General features: G+C 49.7%; 7 protein-coding genes across 7 annotated transcripts; 3 read left to right on the forward strand and 4 right to left on the reverse strand.

Moving 5' to 3' along the window:
- Positions 1–1,295: 1,295 nt before the first annotated feature.
- On the forward strand, positions 1,296–3,858 carry KY384_004434 (uncharacterized protein; the record flags this gene model as incomplete). Its single annotated transcript, XM_044812940.1, has 2 exons — positions 1,296–1,873; positions 1,923–3,858. 2 exons carry the CDS (start codon positions 1,296–1,298, stop codon positions 3,856–3,858), a joined length of 2,514 nt encoding a protein of 837 aa, XP_044670360.1.
- A 1,900-nt stretch (positions 3,859–5,758) lies between these two features.
- On the forward strand, positions 5,759–8,455 carry KY384_004435 (uncharacterized protein; the record flags this gene model as incomplete). Its single annotated transcript, XM_044812941.1, has 3 exons — positions 5,759–6,149; positions 6,217–6,362; positions 6,413–8,455. 3 exons carry the CDS (start codon positions 5,759–5,761, stop codon positions 8,453–8,455), a joined length of 2,580 nt encoding a protein of 859 aa, XP_044670361.1.
- A 157-nt stretch (positions 8,456–8,612) lies between these two features.
- On the reverse strand, positions 8,613–10,310 carry NUO51 (NADH-ubiquinone oxidoreductase 51 kDa subunit, mitochondrial precursor; the record flags this gene model as incomplete). The annotated part of the gene is made up of 4 exons (XM_044812942.1): positions 8,613–8,782; positions 8,840–9,827; positions 9,877–9,948; positions 10,005–10,310. The coding sequence occupies 4 exons, from the start codon at positions 10,308–10,310 to the stop codon at positions 8,613–8,615; spliced, it is 1,536 nt and encodes a 511-aa protein (XP_044670362.1).
- A 504-nt stretch (positions 10,311–10,814) lies between these two features.
- KY384_004437 (uncharacterized protein) lies at positions 10,815–11,907 on the reverse strand (the record flags this gene model as incomplete). The annotated part of the gene is made up of 2 exons (XM_044812943.1): positions 10,815–11,719; positions 11,781–11,907. The coding sequence occupies 2 exons, from the start codon at positions 11,905–11,907 to the stop codon at positions 10,815–10,817; spliced, it is 1,032 nt and encodes a 343-aa protein (XP_044670363.1).
- A 428-nt stretch (positions 11,908–12,335) lies between these two features.
- Positions 12,336–13,913, reverse strand: KY384_004438 (uncharacterized protein; the record flags this gene model as incomplete). The annotated part of the gene is made up of 1 exon (XM_044812944.1): positions 12,336–13,913. The coding sequence occupies one exon, from the start codon at positions 13,911–13,913 to the stop codon at positions 12,336–12,338; it is 1,578 nt and encodes a 525-aa protein (XP_044670364.1).
- A 566-nt stretch (positions 13,914–14,479) lies between these two features.
- KY384_004439 (uncharacterized protein) lies at positions 14,480–15,719 on the reverse strand (the record flags this gene model as incomplete). Its single annotated transcript, XM_044812945.1, has 3 exons — positions 14,480–14,626; positions 14,737–15,396; positions 15,447–15,719. The coding sequence occupies 3 exons, from the start codon at positions 15,717–15,719 to the stop codon at positions 14,480–14,482; spliced, it is 1,080 nt and encodes a 359-aa protein (XP_044670365.1).
- Positions 15,720–16,343: 624 nt separating this feature from the next.
- On the forward strand, positions 16,344–20,332 carry KY384_004440 (uncharacterized protein; the record flags this gene model as incomplete). Its single annotated transcript, XM_044812946.1, has 2 exons — positions 16,344–18,745; positions 18,796–20,332. 2 exons carry the CDS (start codon positions 16,344–16,346, stop codon positions 20,330–20,332), a joined length of 3,939 nt encoding a protein of 1,312 aa, XP_044670366.1.
- Positions 20,333–20,966: the final 634 nt, after the last annotated feature.

Raw genomic sequence — 20,966 nt, forward strand, 5'->3', positions numbered from 1 at the left:
GGTGGGTTCGCGACAAAAGTCTGACTAATCAAAGGGACTTCTGGGAAAGAGCGGGACGGGTTCAAGAGACAAGAGAGAATGCGACCGAGGGAAGGAGTCTTAAGATGACAGGTGTGGCGTCCCCAGGCGGCCACCGAATAATGAATGCTGCGGTGGTCACTACTGGTCACGAGACGTGAGAGGGATGATTTGGTCAGGATGGATGGGTCGGTCAGAAAGCGGAGCCTATCAGGGGCCTCTTTTGGTGGGCGCGTTGCTGGGCGGGGAATCTTTGTTGTTAAAAAACGGGGGACGCGCTGGAGTCTTTAAATGCGGCAGGCACGACTCATTAGCCCCGCTGCGGGTCGCCTGCTCCCCCTGATTGGTGCACCATACCGCGCTACCCCATGCCCCTTTAAACCCTTCGCGTGGCCTTTCCAACGCCCGTCAACGGAGAGTCGGGAAAAGAGGATAGATAGTATGGATCATTGATCTGATATCTGATATCACCTTGCCCATCCTCTCCTCACACCGAGGCAGCGTCTTGCGCGCGATGTGCTCTCATACCGTACTTCCGGCTAGCATGATCCGCCAATCAGCAGACAGATCCAATAGCAGCTGTCCCAGCAATAACAGCTTGATCACCAGAACGTCTGCGTAAGCTCTCCCTTACATGTCTGAACGTAGTCGCCGACGTATTCAAACATGTTCGAAGCCTTCCGACAGACTTACTAGTCCTAATCTTAACCCCGGCCGTGGCTAGGCAGCAGCTGAGGAGAGGCTTGTACTGCAATAGAATAGACCATTAGTTTTGCAGCTTCCCAGGTGGAGCAGTACGCCGCGCGTGCACTGATACAAGCTTGTTTTGTCAACGCGAGACTTATTGACTGGGATATGTAGAACGAGACTAAGACAGTTTGTACAGTGGGTTGTCCGTGTTAGTGAACGAAACGGGTACAATGTACCGTCCCTCGGTCATGGACGATACAAGTGGTCTGTTTTGTCATTTTCAGCGAAGAGTCTCACGTCCTGTTTGTTCACGATCTTGTAAGAGTGTTTGTTCCTTCCCGAGGGTCCGCCTTACAGCGAGCTATTATTCGGAGTGACTGTGAGGCTAGTGTAGGGTAGCCTTATTAGTCTTGAACCACGGCAGCCCTAGCCCTGGCACTAGGCATTTCTTGATCGAGAAAAAAAATAATTATCGGCACTCGATTTCTTACAGACCAGGAGCATGTAAAGGTACATAACACCAGTCATGGGAGGTCCGCTCGCATCTGGTCTGACGCGAACTCTGCTGATGCATTAACTCCCAAGCTATGGGCAAATTCAATGCGTCTAAGCATAGTGCTTCCATCATATCTTCGGCGGCCAACCCAAAATCGACCTCCACAAGCACGGGGACAAATAGATCCTCGGTCTTGAAGTCGTCATTCTGCCCCTCTCTCTTCCAGCTCTCTCTCTTTGCTTCCGTCATACACGGACTTGGATCCGAAATCTTGCGGATACATGACACAACCACAGGTCGCCTCCAATGCGAACACAGTCTTGACCCTGAAGCATCAATTACATGTGTCGATTGGGGTCGTTATGGTGGGCCTCGTCATAGCAAACAGCATGGAGAGGTGCCGAAGAAGCGGAAACATACAGAGCTGCAGGATAGCACAGCGGAAGGCATTGAGGACGAGAGGATCGTGGTAGCATACGGTACAAACAGGTCTCAGATCAACTTCTATTCGCCACTCGAGGGGAAGACCGTGGGCACGCTCAAAGGCGGGCATACTCAAGGTATCCAGGATTTCAAGTTCGGTGATCCACAAAGACCCCAACAAGCGTGGAGTATTGGGGGCGACTCGAAGATCGTTCAGTGGGACTTAGCTTCAAGCCGTGCTCTCCGGTGAGTGGGAAGTGCCATATTTGACAATGCCAATACTGATACTTCTAAGCATTGTGAGCTTGCCTCATGGCCCAGCATCTGCAATACAACCCACTCCATCAGGCACTATATGCGCTTCTCATGCAGCCTATATTCTGAAGCCGGACTCGAAAGGGAAACCACCAACGTTTAGCGCTTCCACAAATGCCGTACGTTGGCTCATCGCACGAACGAATCGAACAATTGGCAAGCAGATGTTCTTGACCGCAGCCGAGAATGATCATTTTATGAGTGTCTTTGAGGAGACCTCAGCCACCATAGTTGGCTCTTTGCGCACCCAAGCCGAAGTTTTGCAGGCCGAACTCTTCCAGGCCCCTTCCCCAAAAGATCTCGCACAACGAAAGTCTATTGAAGAATTTTCCAAGCCTAGCGAAGCCGTCGTAATAGTTAACAAGGACGGGATTGCCGAGATATTTACGAGTGCTTTCGATTTTGGAAGTCATGGATTGCAGAACAAGGCGGAGGGTACGAAAGCCAGGTTCAAGCAGCGTAGTCGAAAATCAGACACGCAAATTAGACTAGTGAGACCAGACAAGAAATCTAGCCAAGTCTTATTGATTAATGCTTCCTTTCGAGAGAATCATATCATTACAGCTTCTGTCGAGGGTGGCGTCAACGTAACATTCGATATGTTTCAATGGCGCGACGAAGTGACAGACCGACTGCTATTGAAAGACAACATCGAAATCAGCAAGAAAGGCAGCGGTTCTGAGACGCATGGCCTAGAAATGAATGGCATGAAAGACATGGGCAAGACTCACCTTGACGAATCACGTGCAATTGTAGTGAATGGCTCGAGCAAAGATGCGGTGCTGTCAGACGAAGAGGGACTAGAGGTTATCGACATTTCTAGTGCTGAGGAGGAAAGTGACTCCTCAACGAACGAGGCGACCGCTGCGCCACAAGAAGATGCCACTACAGCGTCTACGCTAGCTCACAAAGACATTGATATGAAGGATGCTTCTGATGACGACAAGGGCGAAGATGAAAATGTACCTTCAGGTGCAGATGAGCCGTCATTCGGCGAATTGCTTCGGGCGAACGCCCCTGACGCCGTCGATGTTCAAGCGTCATTCCCAGACCCTAATGCTCAGAGTCTGGTGCCAGTAGCGGAAAGAGGGCTTCAGAATCTTCCACATGGCATGTCTCTTGGAACAGTGCTTACACAATCGCTCCGGACGAACGACAGAGATCTGTTGGAGACGTGCTTCCTCAATAAAGATCTTAGCATCGTTCGAGCTACGATCGAGCGGCTTGATTCCTCCTTCGCTCCCGCCTTGTTACAAAGGCTAGCAGAGCGGTTGCACAGTCGCCCCGGACGCGCAGGAAGCCTTATGGTGTGGATTCAATGGACATTAGTTGCTCATGGTGGGTATCTCGCTAGCCAACCTGAAGTCATGAAGAACTTAGCGTCACTCCACCGAGTGGTCAAGCAGCGAGCCAGCAGTCTTCAATCCTTACTCTCACTGAAGGGCAAGTTAGATATGTTGGAAGCCCAGATGAATCTACGAAAGCGCATGCACGCAAGACATCAATTCAACGATGAGGATAATGAAGAGGCAGTTGTCTATGTTGAGGGCCAAGATGAATCCGACTCAGATGAAAACAGTGAAGGCGAAGACGCGAGTGACGATGAAGTTGAGACACAGCGACGAGCTGCGAGAGCGAAACAAAGAAATCTGCCGGCAGCAGACTTGGGGGGAGATGATTCTGGTCAAGAAATGCCCATGATCAATGGCAATCCTGAGGACTCTGATGATGAAGCAAGTAATGACGAAGATGAGAACATGTTTGATGAAGAAGCCTCTTCGACAGACCAAGACTCAGGTGATGAGCTGCAGGATGGTATAGATCATGACGACATAGACACGGACTCTAGTGATGGCGAAGCATCGCCTCAGCCCAAGAAGCTCTCAACATCATCAAAGCGGAGTCAATTACGGTAAGCAAAGGTTTCGCTCTCTGTTGTGGCAACGTATTCTGCAGCATGATACATCGACAAATCCAGAATTGAGCCCACTATCGTGGCCGGAGGCAAGAAGAAGCATTGGATACCGCCCAGTCATTCCGGGTAGTAACTGCTGTATCCTATGCATGAGAGTGCATAGGTCAGGCGTTTCATTGATGCGGATTGCTTCTAGCATAGCGAGGGTTAGGCGCATGATATCCCCGGCGTTACTTTTCGAAATTCTTCGCATGATAGGTAGGAAAAGCTTGCTATAGGAGACTGGTTGGCGCGCGTTTACTCGCTGTATGGAGAGAGGTGGTTAGGTAGGTATATAAGTATCGAGATCCGGAGGATGCTCAATGCATTGCGAGCTCGAATGATAGATCTGCTTCGCGATTTGACCCACGTGGAGCCTTGTGACAGTGACCTGTATGTGTCAACAGCTTTAGTCCCGCAACCGTCTCAAAGGTCCTTTGCTTTATTATCCTTCCAAACGAACGGGAGCATGACGGTTGAGGATGAGGAAAGGCTGGTGATGGTATGCGACAGCTATCAACACAGGAGGATTGCTCTTTCTCTGCCTTTTAGGCCTGGAGTCAACAGTTCGAGGAAGAATAGTTTCGCCTGGCCCAACATTGTGGCGAGCCTTTTGAAATTTCTGATTCCTCAAACTTCAGTTCATTTAATGCAAGCTGATCGGGAACGAGAAGGAGCCGCCGGCTGCTCAAGCCCCGTTTACCCATTTCTGGCTACATTTCATGCAGCAGTCCGCTTCAGCTTTTCAGCATGGTTTCATTGATATTGTCCATGTCGGTCTCGAACATCGACGATACTCGCCTCCAGAGCGGCGTCTTCAGCAGACACTTAGGTATCTGCTGAGGATTACTACGTACTGCGCATTAAGTCTTGAGTTGTTCGGTCAACAAAACATTGTTGACATTCTGCTTCCTCCAGAAACGTTGTTTCGACCGAAGTATTCCTTGAAGGGGGATCGTAATCAACCTGCTATTCCGAACGCTTGTCTCGGTTGTTCATACCTAAGGTGGAGCTTTCACGGTGGAGAGCTTGCGTGTACCACTGTGGCAAACGGAAGCTGGGAGTAAATGTTTGCTCCACCCGGGACTCGTGTGTGTTTGAAAGTATCTAGACCATAAAAGCTCTATATGGCGGCTCGATAGCACATTGAAAGGACATCTGAAATCCAACTCGGAATCTATCCGATGATCGGTGACGGGCACCGCGGACCAGGTATGAAATCTTTGTTGTTCTAGACGGCTGTCGAATATGACAGTCCGCCGTGGTGTTCGTGCCCTACGATCAGTAATTTTTCCCTTCCATTCGGAACGCTAATTTCCGTTCAAGCAATGTTCTCGGGAGTCTGCAGTCATCCATCAGATATCTTGCATGGCATAGCACGTCGCCTCCCAGTCTCAATCTGTCCACGACCTAGTCAGAGGGACGTATGACTCACTTGTCATGATATAATGAATCTATTGGTTGGCACAAGGCTTGCATTCTTGACCACATTCTTGGACTCTGCATTATGGGTTGTCTCATAAAGCTCGATCCGGCATCGGGCGGAGCACGCGGGCATCAAACAAAGAACAAAGGAATCATCTCCGCAACTCGCCACAACCCCGCTATTGGTATGTCTGAAGATGGCCGCAAACAGCTTTTCTATCACAAAAGGCTACAAAGACAGGGGATCGAAAGGTTCCTACCCGTGCTACGACGACCAGCTTTAGCGGCAGCACTGAACAAAGAACCATCTCCATCTGCCCTTTGCGCCTGCATTCGACCTTCTAAAAGCTGAACGCTGCTTTCTTCTCTTCTCTAATGCATTATAGCATCCCATTGCTCACTGGAGCCATATCAATGTCTTTCTGCCCTTCTTCGCAATGTCCTTCCATCGCGTATTACCTCGTCCCTTGGCTTTGTCCAATAAAGAATTGGCCAACAGATGGGCTGCTCCTCCCGATTCCGTCAGGAGTGCGAAGACCATGACGAGTGAGAGGGCTAAATCTGCATACGTGGAAAACTCCAGGATTGCAGAGCCCTTGCCGCTCGATAACGCTTCCAGGAGGTCGACAGTGGAGCTCCCTGAGAGACCAGTGCACAATTCACTCCCACAACACGAGGAATCGAATCCCGCCGAGGGTAGCCACAGTGACTCTGCGCAGGATTCTGCAAAAAATCGTGCTCCATCTAGCATCGACGCCTGGCAGGGAGACTCGCCTAGTCAGATCTGTCTATGCCAACCTGATCCGAAGGTTCCAAGACCTAGAAACGGTACGCCTTGATTGGAGATAGAATTGAAAGCTCATTTGGGACTGTCCACTGACAAAATGTGGCACAGCATTCATTCTCTACCGTCAGCACCATCAAGCTTCGGTAGTTGCACAAAATCCGGGCCTCGCAAACCCAGAAATCTCCAAAGTCATCGGTGACCATTGGCGAGCTGCCGCTCCTGAAATCAAAGAACATTGGAAACTTCTGGCAGAAGTATGCAAATCTCCTCACACAATGTTTTGGCCTACTGACATGACGATCAGGAGGAGAAGATTCGTCATCAAAAGCAGTATCCCGACTATCGTTACCAACCCCGCCGAACTGGCCGAAATAGTAGTGCAGCAGAGCTTTCACACAACCCTTCGGTCTTCGGAGACGGACAGCGCTGTTCGAAGTGCGGCGGTAAATCTATCAGCAGCTCCAGCGTGATCAGCACCAATAGCTCGATTTCGACCCAAGGCAGTCCACCATTGCCACATCAGATAACCAGGTCAGACAGCCAGATTGCGATGCCTCCGCCTACCGTGACCTCGATATCGGCTGGCCGGTTCGCAAGAGCTCCTAGCAGTCCTTCTGCAAGGGACGACTCGCCACAGTCTTATCGATTCACCCGACCTCAGACAGCACATGCATTGGCCTTGGCCTCGCCACGCCAGACCAAGCGCCCAGCAGAGGTCAATGAGCAATCACCAATTTCTCCTGTTGCTAAGCGTCGTCGAATGCCCACCATTCCTTATTCACAGTCTCGTGTGCCCCACGGACCGCAGACACCGTTCACACTATCGAAACCCGGGCAAAGAAGGCCTTCCCTACCAAGACCAGACTTTCTTACGGGCACACTTTCCAGTCCTACCGCGATGGGCCAATCGGCTGGACCTCGCACAGCCTCACTTCAGATGCGTTCCGATTCTCTACGATTGCCGCCCCTTCACACCAATGCAGTTGGAGATAATAGTCATTTTCGATCTGATAGCTCCGACGCACAACATGCGAAGACCTTGGAGGCTATGATTCACTCCATTCCTCTTCTAGCCAGAATCAGGGTCCTCGGGCGAGTCTGTGGACCGTTGCCCCTCATACCTGATTTGATTTCATCTATTGGTTTCCAAAGGAGAAAAGGAAGGGGAGTTGTTATCGCCATAGATTCCGCGGACAGCTTAGCGATCAGACAGTTGACAGCAACGCTCGAAGCAGCCTTGAAATATGAAACCAACCTGAGGATCTTTTGCACACCGAAGCCCTCAGAGGATGAACCAGCGACCTTGCAATCCTACCTTCGCCTAGTCGACCAATATCACACCTTGAGCGGCGAAGTAGTTGAACACGTGACGCCAGCACCACGACCAAAAACCTCCCTTCCTCTAACCAGCTCCCCAGGAGATTCGCCAGAGAAAATGGAAATTGAGGAAGGGGAAGTTGAGGAAGAACAATCCCCGGTGTCTCCCAAATCCTTCCCCAAACTTCGGAGCAGCACCCACACCAATGCCAGCAAAAGTATCAACACCAAATCCAAGCACAGCATCTCCCCGGCCCCTCCCTCCGCCATGTCAATCACCAGCGACACACACGACAACCTAACGTCAGTAGCACTAGTTCCTGGCTGGCACCTCACGCACACCGACTCCTTCGCCGCCCGCGTTCCCATCACAGACGCCTACTCGCCTATGGACCACTGGCAATGGCACGCCACCTTGTGGCGAGGTACCGTGGGGGCCGATGTTACGGTAGCGGTGCAAGCTAGCGTGCCTGAGGAGGTGACAACATCGCCGCCGGGGACTGCTGGTATTGCTGGTGGTGCTGGCACCGCTGGTGGGAATGATGGTAGTAAGCATGTTGGCGGCAATGCGAATGGTGGCGAGAACGCTGGAGCGCGCTCCGGGTCTGGTGGTGCGGCGGGAACTGGCATGAAAGTCGATAAAGCTAATGGCGGGGTGGACATTCGACTGGAAGATTCGAGGTCGATCGTTGTGCAAGGCGGGGAGAAAGGCGTCAGTGAGGTTGCTCTTAGGCGGGTGGGGTTCGAGATGAGTGAATGGGTGAGGGGATGGGGGGGAGGGATGCGTAAAGTGTTGGATAATTTTGAGGGTCGAGGAGATTGTAATTATCTTGAGCTGATTGATTTTGTATCTTGGGTGGTCAGGACCTCGCTTGATAGGTTTGTTCGTAATGGGCTCTGGACTGATTCCGTGAACGTTTGTTACCGTCAATTTATAGAAATGGTTGGAACCGAGCAGTCGCCAGCGTTTGATTTCCCTTGCTGGTTTGATTATACTCCGTGCATTCTTGCCTGTGACAATGTGCTATAATTGCAAATTTTTGTGAGCTCTGACGCCAATGCTTCGTGTTCCCTCAGACAGCAGGCGGAGGTGGCCCAGGAATGAAGCTTTTTGAATGGTCGGTAAATTGGGCTATATACACTGAAAGGCAAGAGGAAATCTGGAACTTAAGAATACGCTTACGTCATCATTGGCCAGGAGATATGAGCTGTCCTTGCTTCTGAGCATTGTGCGTCCAACCACCAGCTCTAGCTTCACCACCCGATCTCTCCGCGTGCCCTCTAATCCGCTCTTCTAGCTGAGGGCGGAAGTGGCGGACGAGGCCTTGAAGGGGCCAAGCAAAGGCTTCACCCAAAGCTACAATTATGCATTAACATTAGAAGTTACAGCTAAGAATGTTAGACGGTGACTTACCACAGATTGTGTGACCCTCTACCTGCTTTGTCAGTTCCTGAAGCATATCGATCTCTCTCTCTCTGCCCTGTCCCTTTTCAAATCTCTGCATGATCTGCTCTGTCCACTTACTGCCCTCTCTGCACGGCGTGCATTGTCCACAGCTCTCGTGCTTGTAGAAGCTTGCTAGTCGGCTTATAGCACGGACAACATCCGCGCTCTTGTCCATTACGATGACAGCGGCGGTGCCAAGACCAGACTGGCTGTCCTTAAGAGCGTCAAAATCCATGAGCTGGGTATCGCACATTGGCCTTGGAAGGATAGGCGTAGATGAACCACCGGGGATGATGGCCAGGAGGTTGTCCCACCCGCCCCTTACGCCACCGGCATGTCTTTCTATCAATTCCTTTAGCGAGATGGACATCTCTTCTTCCACTGTACAGGGATTGTTCACATGGCCCGAGATGCAGAAGAGTTTCGTTCCCGCATTCCGTTCTCGGCCGAATGAGTTGAACCAACTAGGACCTCGACGTATGATTGTCGGCGCGACTGCGACAGTCTCGACGTTTGCGACCGTTGATGGACAACCGAAGACACCAACCGAGGCTGGGAAAGGAGGCTTCAAGCGGGGCTTTCCGGGTTTGCCTTCCAGCGACTCGATGAGGGAAGTCTCCTCACCACAGACATACGCTCCCATACCCCGGTGAATGAAGACGTCAAAGTCGTAACCACTTCCGCATGCGTTTTTTCCAATAAGCCCTTCCTTGTACGCTTCTTGAATGGCTTTCTGCAGGACGGTGGCCTCATGATAGAACTCGCCGCGAATATAGATATATGCTGCTGAGCAATTCATAGCCCTCCCAGCGACTAGACAGCCTTCGACAAGCTTGTGTGGGTCTTTCCTCATGATTTCGCGGTCTTTGCAAGTGCCGGGCTCGCCTTCGTCAGCGTTCACGACCAGATAGCGGGGCTTGGTGTCTTTGTCCCAGTCTTTGAAGTTCATGAATGACTATAAAGTGTGAGCTAGCAGGGATCTACAACGTCAGCGGTCAGCATACCCATTTCATTCCTGACGGAAAGCCGGCGCCTCCTCGACCTCGTAGGCCCGATGCTTTGATTTCTGATATGAGCTACAGCAGATGATTAGCTGAGAATCGTTTCTTTCCTCTAAGCTGGCCAAACAAACCCAATCGTGGCCTTTCAATATAATTTCTTTCGTCTTGTACCAATCGCCATACTTCATTGCGCTCTTGAGGTCCGCGCCATGGTGACCATACAGATTCTGGAATATGCGATCTTGATCTTTGAGTCCTCCAAAATGGGTCCTTTTCGGCGGCGGGTCATCTTGAACAGTAGCTAGATGTCTTTGCTGAGGACATCGAAGAGCATTTGTCGGAGAGGGGCGAATTCTTGAAGTGGCGGAAGCAGAAGGGAGGGCTTTGAGAGGGACATGATTCAAGTGCTTGGGAGCACCAGCCTTTAGAGGAATCATTACAGGAACCAGAATTGGAGGAGCATTTGACGCAAAGGGGCTTGTGGTGTAAGATGGCAACGGTGAATGGAGAAGTCATCCAGCGATCGATTGTAGATAGCCTAATTTTGATTGGACACAAGGATCTCTCGCCTGTTGAGAACGGAGATAAGCATGTGGTAATGCCGTGATAGTACATTAGAATTGAACGTCAAGGCGTTCGAATACTATTATGCTCCGTGTATCCTGATTGTCTGACCTACCGTGGACCTGAATAGATCCACCCGGATCCCGAGGTGACAAAGTGGCCACAAAGCTCGTTCAGATCGGATTCATGCCTCGCAGTGCTATGCATGTTTCATTCAATTCACCCAGATTCACTGCCACCGATGCGAGATTGGTCCCAACCTTACGCCTCGCTTTAAAGCATGCGGATGCCCCCTTTAGTTTTCATAACACTTCGCATTCTTCATGGTGGCTGATAGCGACGCCATACGTGGCTGCTGTATGCCCACAGCATGATAGCTACTTTGCCCTCCCCTTTTGCGACTTCCGCACGAGCCTACGCTTGTTCTCCTTTCTACGCTTTGAGCGCTGACCAGTCTTCGTAGACGGCGCTTGCGCATCATCATCTGCTTCGGACTCGTCCAGCTTTTCCTCAAGATCGATGTCCTCATCTTCAACCTCCAAGTCTGTAATGGGAGACTTCCTTTTCTTTACGTTCGTCTCGGCATTCTTTCGAAAGGCCTCTTCCGGAGGTTCTTCCATTGGTTTTCCTCCATTTCGGCCTCCATTTGGGTGCCCATATCGAGCCTCCAGGTCATCTAAGAAATTAGTCGCCCTCTCTTTTTGTCGTCTTTGGATGATGGCCGCAAGATCTGTCCTACCACCCTTCTCGGCGCCAACGCCTGTGTGTTTGCCGGTCTTACTCTTCTGAGTCTCTGTGTAGTGCGCATCAGCCTCACGGGCTTGCTTCTCGGCTACTTTTCTGCGCGCCTCCCTTTGAGCTGGCCTCTCGTTCTCATACTTTGGATAGCTCTGTACGTGTCCGCTTGCGATCCCTTCTGCAATCCACTTGCGATACCTATCTTCATCATCAAGCGGGTTACTCAACATAACATCTCGAAAGACTTTGTTCATGTTTCCCTCGAATTTTTGAAACGCTGCCAGGACATCTCGTTTCTCTTCTTCGGAACCCTGGTACTTATCCTTGAAAGTTGTGATGGATGAATCGTTGACAGCATCATGCCATTGCGTGCGAAAGAAGTCCAGCCAGTTAAAATCATCGTCATCTATAGTCAAGGACTCGGCAGTACTGCCAGTTGTGTCATATCGCCGGCGTCGGCGCTCATCAGACAGGACTGCGTAGGCAAAGGCAATCTGTTGGAATCGCGTATGCGCGGATATCTTATTTGCATCTGGCACTTTGTCTGAGTTGAAGTCAAGTCAGAGAATGAGACCCATGGCTTATTGACTTTGTAGGATCATCACCTGGGTGGTGTAATAGGGCGAGCTTCTTATAAGCGGTCTTGATCTCTGCTGCATTTGCTCCTTCGGAAACTCCGAGCGTCTCATAAGGATCTCTCACTTCTGGAAGACTACCATTGAGAGGTTCCATTGCGAGACGGGTCCGCAAGTGAGGATGTAAGAAATTAAATAAAGAATCTGAGTTTATGAACGCGTCGCGGCACCAGGTGGGGGGGTCAAAGGACCTGAAATTACGCATACGGGATCCAAAATATCAGCCTAAACCAGGGCTGATCCCAGTAGCCCCTTTTCTTGACGACTTGCTGAAGCCTCATTGAAAAGCAGGCACCCTGAGCGAGAATTATGAGGTACGAACATAGCAACACTGATATATTACTTTGCTTTTCTAAGCATGTATGCCACTACCAATAGTCATAGGGTTTCCATCGCTGGAGGGTCTTCTTGTTGGCAGACCCTAGTACGCCCACAACCATGCAAGTTCTAATTCCTGGCTGTCTCATCGGAACATATCGATGTTTCTCAAAGCCTTTCAACGTCCCGTTTGTCGCCAGTCTGGAGCTAATACTTCATGATAACACCGTCTGACTTCTGATGTGAATTGTCAGCTTCATCCTCGTCATTCGATCTATCGGGCTCAGTCCCCTTGGCTGGCAGATTCGTTTTATGTCTGCTATTTAGCTCGTCATCTTCGGTCTTGTCCTGTTCCTCGACCTCTTTAGACACATTTAGCCTCAAAGCCAGCTCATCAACCTTAACATTCTCAGGAAATTCGGATGCATTATCTAGTCTTGAAGCCAGCTCATCATCGTTGACATCCTCAAAGACCTTAGATGCATTATCTCGCCTCAAAGCCATCTCATCATCTTTCACATCTTGAGGGAGTTTAAATGCACCATCTGGTACGATATTGTTATCCCGGCGCTTCCTTGCGAGTGGTGTTTGGCCTTCATTCTTGGCCAGTTTCTTACGCGCTGTCATGACCGGTACACTAGACTTCACGATGAGATATTGTGACACCGAGCCCGCAATCGTACCTCTGACGAGGCTGCGTCCGCGTGATCCTACAATGACCATGGTTGGTTGAATGTGGTCAATCGCTTCTGTGAGCATATGGCGACAATCCTTGCAGTGAACAACCTCCACCACCACCCTAACCTGAAGGACTGTTTTCCTAAGAAAGCCTACGCAGGTTTCCACGAGCTTATCCAAAGCATGCATGCGGTCCTGTTGTTTGGCTGACGCTCTCGCGTCTGCGGCTACACTGCTTTTCCTCGACCCAGGAAGAATGTTTTTCACACCCGCGAAAAGTACGGCTTTGCTGGACGCTTCCTCTGTCATTTTGGCCACATCGGCTGTGGTTTCTTGCATTGCCTGGCGAACTTCGTGCTCACCCAGTCCTTCACCTGGGCGATCAATGTCCATATCCTTGTCAATTGCACAGAAAACAAACAGCGTGTCTCCATCGCGAAGGATGCTTCCAATCGTCCACTTTATGGCATAGGTAGCTTCTTCCTTGAGGTTGGCCGCCAGTAGGTACTTCCGAAGCCGAACCTCACCTTTTCCAGCTATACGCTCATATTGGCTGTAATCACCTCGTACTAAGGTTCGAAGGACTCTGTAGGGTTTTGAGTCGGTCACTTCGTAGATCTTTAGTCGCTGGGCTCTTTCCATGTCGTCCTCATTTTCGCGGTCAATGGCCACAGAATTCACAGCCCGCTCTCGACTAGTACTCTGCTCGGACGTGACTTTGGGCTTGATATCGAAAGTCTTTGATGTAGTTCTTGGACGCAATGAGCTCGAGGTCGTAGTCTTCGAGTCTCCAGACGACTGTTCTGAATCATCAAAGGACCTTTTCCTCCCTCGACTTTCGTCTTCCTCGACATTTGCATCTGACAATACGTGTTGATCTGGCTCATACTCTGGTGACTTCGACCTAAGGTTCTGGAAGGGTGTGTTTTCCTCATGCTCCCGAGGTGTTACTGATGATTTGCTATGTGATGGTTGGTCTAACTTAATGTCTCGAGTTTGTACTTGTGGAGCTTGGTTAGTGCTCGGCTTCAGAATAGATCCAAAACTACGCCCACGGCGCACAGCTTCCGATTCATCAACACTTGGGATCTGACGATCAGAAGACATTCTAATGATCAGATGAAATTTTGGATGGCTTTAGATAGAATGAAAAAGAGGAAAGGAAAGTGCAAGCTGTGTTATGACTTTTCAGCACCAATGCACGTCGCAGCCTCCACTAAAAGTATCTGGCTTACGAGGCAATGGAAGGGCTTCGATTTGTATCAATACGGTGTCTTGTCCAGTGCAGATCAGATTGTGAAATGCTGGATTAGGGCACATGCCTTTGGGAGCAGTAGCTCTTCATTGAATGAGTCAACGATCCCTTCGCGACCATGCTGTCGTAGGTAAGGCAAAGGTTCATATACATCATAAACATAACCAACTCACCAAACAAACTAGTCAAGGAGCGACTTCTAGATTTGTGGATATGTTGTCACAGTGCCGGTCGTGTTCACCACTCCATCTGGTCTTACCTGAAGTAGTAACCCTGACCCTAATATCTGCACACCGAATACGTTTCGGCAGCTACCCCAATAGTGACAGGTGCCTCGTTGGGCTTCTGTCCAATTATGTAGTCATAAATGCCAGCGCTACAAGTGTCGAAGAACTCAGGATGAGAGCTTCGTGAAAACTCAAGTAAAATTTTTGTATCTCCTAAGTCTAGTCCCTAAGTTTGCTCGCGCATTGACACTAAGTTTGTGTATGCCCTGTCGCTTCTCCCAAGCACTACTTTTTCCTTCTACGGTCGCAATGATTTCATCGGCGACTTTGTTTGGAAACTGTACGTTATACACATTAGCGCAGACTCTTGGGCAAGTATAGATAGGCAACGCAAAAGAGCCAGCAAACACCCAGGTTATAACAAAATTTCGTTTTAGAAGCAACATACCTGTGATCGTCCACCTCCTCTGATCTGCTTTTTACTCGCTGCATCCAGGATCCACAGAATTGCCGTCCGTCGCCGTTGTCGCAAAGTGAGAGGGACAGGAATCTGCAACGCCATACCACCTCCCGCTGCTCCCTTTTGAGACCGAATACGTAGAAGAGGAGCTACCGAGTCGACAGCAGTTGTTAGAAATGTGATTGGATTGAGTGGTAGATGTGATGGTGGAGGAGAGTTAGGGTATAGGGGTTTTTGTGTGTTTGATGGTGGAGAGCCCGTCCGAAGTCGCTCGAGTATCATCGCCATTGTCTGTAGAGTCGTCAATCTTCCAAATATCCTCCCGTTTATTCCTGCAAGAATGCCTACGCTTTGCGCTTTACTGAGCTCCCCGTGTTTCATCATGAGCTTTGTAAATTGGTCAACTATCGGCTCGTAACGACGTCTGATGTGAGATTTACTTGGCAAGGGCAGATCTGGAAGCGGAAACATGTGCCCTTGCCCTTCCCCGTAACCCTGTACGCTCGTCGAAGTCGGCATAATGTTTGCTTGAGCTCGTCGCCTTGTCGAGGTCGAGTATGATCTGGTACCACTTGGCTTCGGTTGATTTATATCATTTTGTAGCACCTTGGGTGCGTTTTCCATTGCCTTCTTGTCGCGTTGAAGTACCTTTCCTAGAGTTAGCCAGGAGGAATACTCTTAATCGGAAAATTCCGCACCTCTTGCACGGGTGTGCCTTGCTCAAGGTCTGGTCCCTCTTCTCCAGTGACCTTTGATGTCGCCGCAGCTTCTTCACTTACATGTGGAAGCTGTTCCTGGTTGGGGCCCTTGCTACCCTTTTCTGCCTCCGGCAATGGCTTGTCATCAGATGTAATTCCTCGTCGGGTGTGAGGGCGAATGCCAGGGACCGCAGTGAAATGGATCGCGCTTATACTGTTAGGTCTGTTCACAATAGCTCTGTGGCAGAGCCAGAAGCTCGAACGTCCCGACATGGCCGTCGGTTCTTCCTTTGGGCTTGGTATTCGGAGTGCTTTGGTTGCTAATTCCTAATTTCGAAAGGAAGTATATCCGCCAAGTAGGGGCCTAACCTACACAGGTTAGCGTTTTTCTAGGTCATCAGAAGTGTATCTCTTATCACTATCTCTGCGCTCAATTGGTGGCAAAGGCAAAGTATAAAGTGGCATTTTGGATCTTGGAATTGTATTCTCCATCATCTTCAGTCTATGTGACTTGTGTAGAATTAATGGTAAGGTAGTTCTTTGTGGCGCATTCGCCAAAATTCGCCCTCAACTCACGCCATCGTTCACACGTGCAGCTTTCTCTTTAGACACAATATCCAGAGAAGTAATACTAGAGGAGCTGACAAGATTCAGACTGCAAGGTGACTTTGACTCGCTTGAGTCTATGCCGAAGGTGAATTTCAGGCTATTCTCATAGACTGTCTGTCACTGTAAAGATACTCGATCGATTGCGGCGACCTCCGAATCCCATTTTCCAGCTTTTAAGATCGAATTCTCTCATCGTTCTTGCGCTTCTTTGATCTTGTCTGCGAGACTATTGGTATCCTTCTATGCTACAGATTGTATCCGCGCCCAAAAGATATATGTGATTGAGAGATGGCGCCGGGAATCATTGATCCTCAGCCAGCTGTGTCCAACAGCCGCATCCGTTCTCTACATTCGATCACAGAACCTTACGATGATACCTTGTTATTCTACCTCAATGGCACAAAGATTGTACTCGACTCGACGTCGATAGATCCTGAAATCACTTTGCTCGAGTACCTTCGAGGAATAGGATTGACCGGCACGAAGCTGGGATGTGCCGAGGGAGGTTGCGGTGCTTGCACAGTAGTCGTCTCTCAGTTGAATCCAACAACTAATTCGCTGTACCATGCTTCTGTCAATGCCTGTCTCGCACCTCTAGTGAGCGTTGACGGAAAGCATGTGATTACAGTCGAGGGAATCGGAAATGCCCAGGATCCGCACCCAGCTCAAGAGCGAATTGCCAAAAGTATGGGCAGCCAATGTGGATTTTGCACCCCTGGAATCGTCATGAGCCTCTACGCATTGCTGCGTAACAATACAGATCCATCCGAATTAGAGATTGAGGAGGGTTTCGACGGCAATCTCTGTCGATGCACAGGATATCGGCCCATACTTGATGCTGCTCAAACCTTTGGCAGAGGGAAAAGCTGCAGCAAAAGTGCTGCGAACGGTGGCAAAGGTTGTTGCATGGAAGAGGGCAACAAGGCAGGCATGAATGGCTGTGGTGTGAAAAATATCGATTTGAACGGCAATGGCGTGGTCAAAAGATTTACGCGACCTGACTTCGTTGAATATAAACCTGAAACCCAGCTCATCTTCCCACCTGCATTGCGAAAGCACGAGTTCAGAGCGTTGTCATTTGGTAACAAGCGTAAGAGGTGGTTTAGACCAGCCACCCTCAACCAACTGTTGGAGATCAAGAGCGTCTACCCTTCTGCAAAGGTCATCGGAGGCAGCACTGAGACTCAAATTGAAATTAAATTCAAGGCAATGCAATATACTGCTTCAGTCTACGTTGGTGACATAGCTGAGCTCCGTCAATTTTCATTTCATGACGGTCACCTTGAGATTGGAGGTAACGTGGTTCTCACCGATCTAGAGCATATCTGCCAGAAGGCTATCGAGCACTATGGACATGTAAAGGGCCAACCTTTCCAAGCCATATATAAACAGATCCGATATTTTGCAGGTCGACAGATCAGGAATGTAGGGACTCCAGCAGGGAATTTAGCCACAGCATCCCCTATATCAGACTTGAATCCTGTATTTGTTGCTTCAAATACCGTGTTGGTTGCGAAATCTTTGGAAAAGGAGACGGAAATCCCAATGACTGAGTTCTTCAAGGGTTACAGGACTACAGCATTGCCTCCGGATGCTGTCATAGCCAGCCTTCGAATCCCTGTAGCGCGTGAAGAAGGCGAGTATTTTCGGGCCTACAAACAGGCGAAGCGTAAGGACGACGACATTGCCATCGTAAATGCTGCCCTACGGGTCTCCTTAGACAAATCTGACATGGTTCAAAGCGTCAATTTAGTCTATGGAGGGATGGCTGCAACGACTGTGACTGCAAAAGAAGCTGTACAGTATCTCAAAGGTAAAAGCTGGAGCGACATCGATACCTTAGAAGGTACAATGAACGCACTTGGGAAGGACTTCGATCTCCGTTTCGGTGTACCCGGTGGCATGGCTACATATCGAAAATCGCTTGCCCTGGGTTTCTTCTACCGATTCTATCATGAGGTACTTGCTCAACTCCATGTGAAACAGGAAACCTTAGATGAAGACGTCCAAGGCGAGATAGAGCGCGGCATATCTTCAGGTGAGAAAGACGAAGAAGCTAGCCGAGCTTATGAGCAGCAAATCTTGGGAAAATCAAATCCTCATGTTGCTGCATTGAAACAATGTACTGGTGAAGCACAGTATACCGACGACATGCCTGTCCAGAAGAACGAACTCTTCGGTGTCTTGGTGTTGTCGACGAAGGCGCACGCAAGAATATTGAGTGTGAATGTAGATGGTGCCATCGATCTACCTGGGGTTCATGACTGGGTAGACCACCGTGATTTGCCAAACCCAAAAGCTAATTGGTGGGGCGCTCCAAATTGCGACGAGGTCTTCTTTGCAGTGGACGAGGTGTTCACGGCGGGCCAGCCAATTGGAATGATCCTGGCTGACTCGGCAAAACGTGCAGAGGCCGGCGCAAGAGCAGTGAAGATTGAGTATGAGGACTTACCAGCCGTCTTTACAATTGAGGAGGCTATTGCAACAGAGAGTTATCACCCACACTACCGGTACATCAACAAAGGCGATGTGAACGGCGCGTTTGAAAAGGCAGACCACGTCTTTTCCGGCATTGTAAGAATGGGTGGTCAAGAACATTTTTACCTTGAGACACAAGCAAGTTGCGTCGTTCCTGAACCTGAGGACGGTGAGATGAAAGTGTACAGCAGTACGCAAAACCCTACCGAAACGTGAGTTTTAAAACATGCATTAGGACTAAGTTCTTTACCTTCACTGACAGTCGCAGCCAAGCATACGTAGCTCAAGTTACGGGAGTACAAGCCAACAAAATCGTCACCAAAGTGAAAAGACTTGGTGGAGGATTCGGAGGTAAGGAAACGAGGTCTGTTCAATTAGCTGCGATCTGCGCAGTTGCTGCAAAGAAAACGAAACGCCCTGTGAGATGCATGCTCAACCGTGACGAAGACATATTGACGTCTGGACAACGCCATCCCTTCCTGGCACGCTGGAAAGTGGCAGTCAACAGCGATGGCAAGCTTCAGGCCTTAGACGCCGATGTCTTTGCAAATGCTGGTTGGAGCCAAGATCTGAGTGGCGCCGTCGTAGACCGTGCGCTTTCTCACAGTGATGGTGTATATATGATTCCAAACGTACACGTCCGTGGTCGCCTCGCAAAGACAAACACTGTATCCAACACAGCATTTCGTGGATTTGGTGGGCCACAAGGCATGTTCATATCCGAAACCTATATGGAAGAGATTGCGGACCGTCTAAATATGCCAGTTGAAAAGCTTCGAGAGGTGAACATGTATGAGCCTCATGCAATAACGCACTTCAATCAGGAGCTCAAAGACTGGCATGTCCCACTCATGTACCAACAAGTCCAGACAGACTCGTCGTATGCTCAACGTAGAGCGGACGTCACAGCCTTTAATGCCGCCCATACTTGGAAGAAGCGTGGTCTTGCCATCATACCTACCAAATTCGGAATATCTTTCACGGCGCTGTTTCTTAATCAAGCTGGTGCGCTGGTTCATGTCTATCACGACGGATCAGTATTGGTCGCTCATGGGGGTACTGAGATGGGTCAAGGTCTGCATACTAAAATGACAATGATCGCAGCAGAAGCACTCAAAGTGCCTCTTGAAAATGTATTCATTAGCGAGACGGCCACCAACACTGTGGCGAATACTTCGTCTACTGCCGCTTCCGCATCAAGCGATTTGAATGGTTACGCCATTTTCAACGCCTGCGAACAGATAAATGATCGCTTAGCGCCGTATCGCGCGAAACTTGGTCCAAGTGCGTCAATGAAGGAGCTCGCACATGCAGCATATTTCGACCGTGTCAATCTATCCGCCAACGGCTTCTACAAAACTCCCGACATTGGGTATGTTTGGGGTCCCAATACTGGGCAGATGTTCTATTACTTCACGCAGGGCGTCACTGCTGCTGAAGTTGAAGTCGATACCTTGACAGGCGATTGGACTTGTCTGCGCGCTGACATCAAGATGGATGTTGGTCGATCAATCAATCCCGCAATTGATTATGGTCAGATTGAAGGTGCTTTCGTTCAGGGAATGGGCTTGTTCACTATGGAGGAATCGCTGTGGCATCGCGCATCCGGCCAGATTTTCACACGCGGCCCTGGCACTTACAAGATCCCTGGCTTCAGAGATATTCCCCAGAGATTCAATGTCAGTCTGCTGAAAGACGTCGAGTGGGAAAATTTGCGAACCATACAACGTAGCAGGGGGTGGGAGAGCCGCCCTTGTTCATGGGCAGCGCAGTGTTCTTTGCTATTAGAGATGCACTAAAGGCAGCTCGTAAGCAGTGGAACTGTGAGGAGGTGCTCTGTCTGCAGAGCCCGGCGACACCGGAGAGGATCCGTATATCTTGTGCTGATCCAATCATCAAAAAAGCAGAGGTCAAGCCAACGGAAGGGGAGAGAAGTTTTTTCCTCTCCATTTGATGTTGGCATGTGAGCAAGATCGCTCTTTCCTTGCGTCATTCTTTAATGTAATGAGATGTTACGATGGTTGACCGAGCAGCTACATGATTTAGCGTGATTTCATAGGATGGCAGGATCCTTTAGTTAGAAAAGGTGAATTACTAGTATTCCTGAATCAATCGCTATTCCTTCTGGCTATGTGACCAACAGACATGGCCCCGCTGGTCCGGGCGTCTGGGTCTGGGTCTTCCCACTGTCCCTCTCCGAAAGCGAAAGAAGGCCCTTGGATATCGTGTCACATAGTAATTGGTTTTGGGATTCCTATCATAGGTTTTGTCCTAATGGCTGTAATTGGCGCTTGGATTTTACATCGATGGCGATTGGGCATCTGGCGTCGCCTTGGAGGGAAGCAGCGAGACTTTCTTGAGTCGTGCGCTTTGTGGTGGTATAGCAGTAAGACCAGTGAGCTCTGCTGAAAATCCCGGCTTGACAAGCTACAG

The sequence above is a fragment of the Bacidia gigantensis genome, assembly GCF_019456465.1.
Source record: "Bacidia gigantensis strain McMullin 20006 chromosome Unknown contig_231, whole genome shotgun sequence".
NCBI classification, from domain to species: Eukaryota; Fungi; Ascomycota; class Lecanoromycetes; order Lecanorales; family Ramalinaceae; genus Bacidia; species Bacidia gigantensis.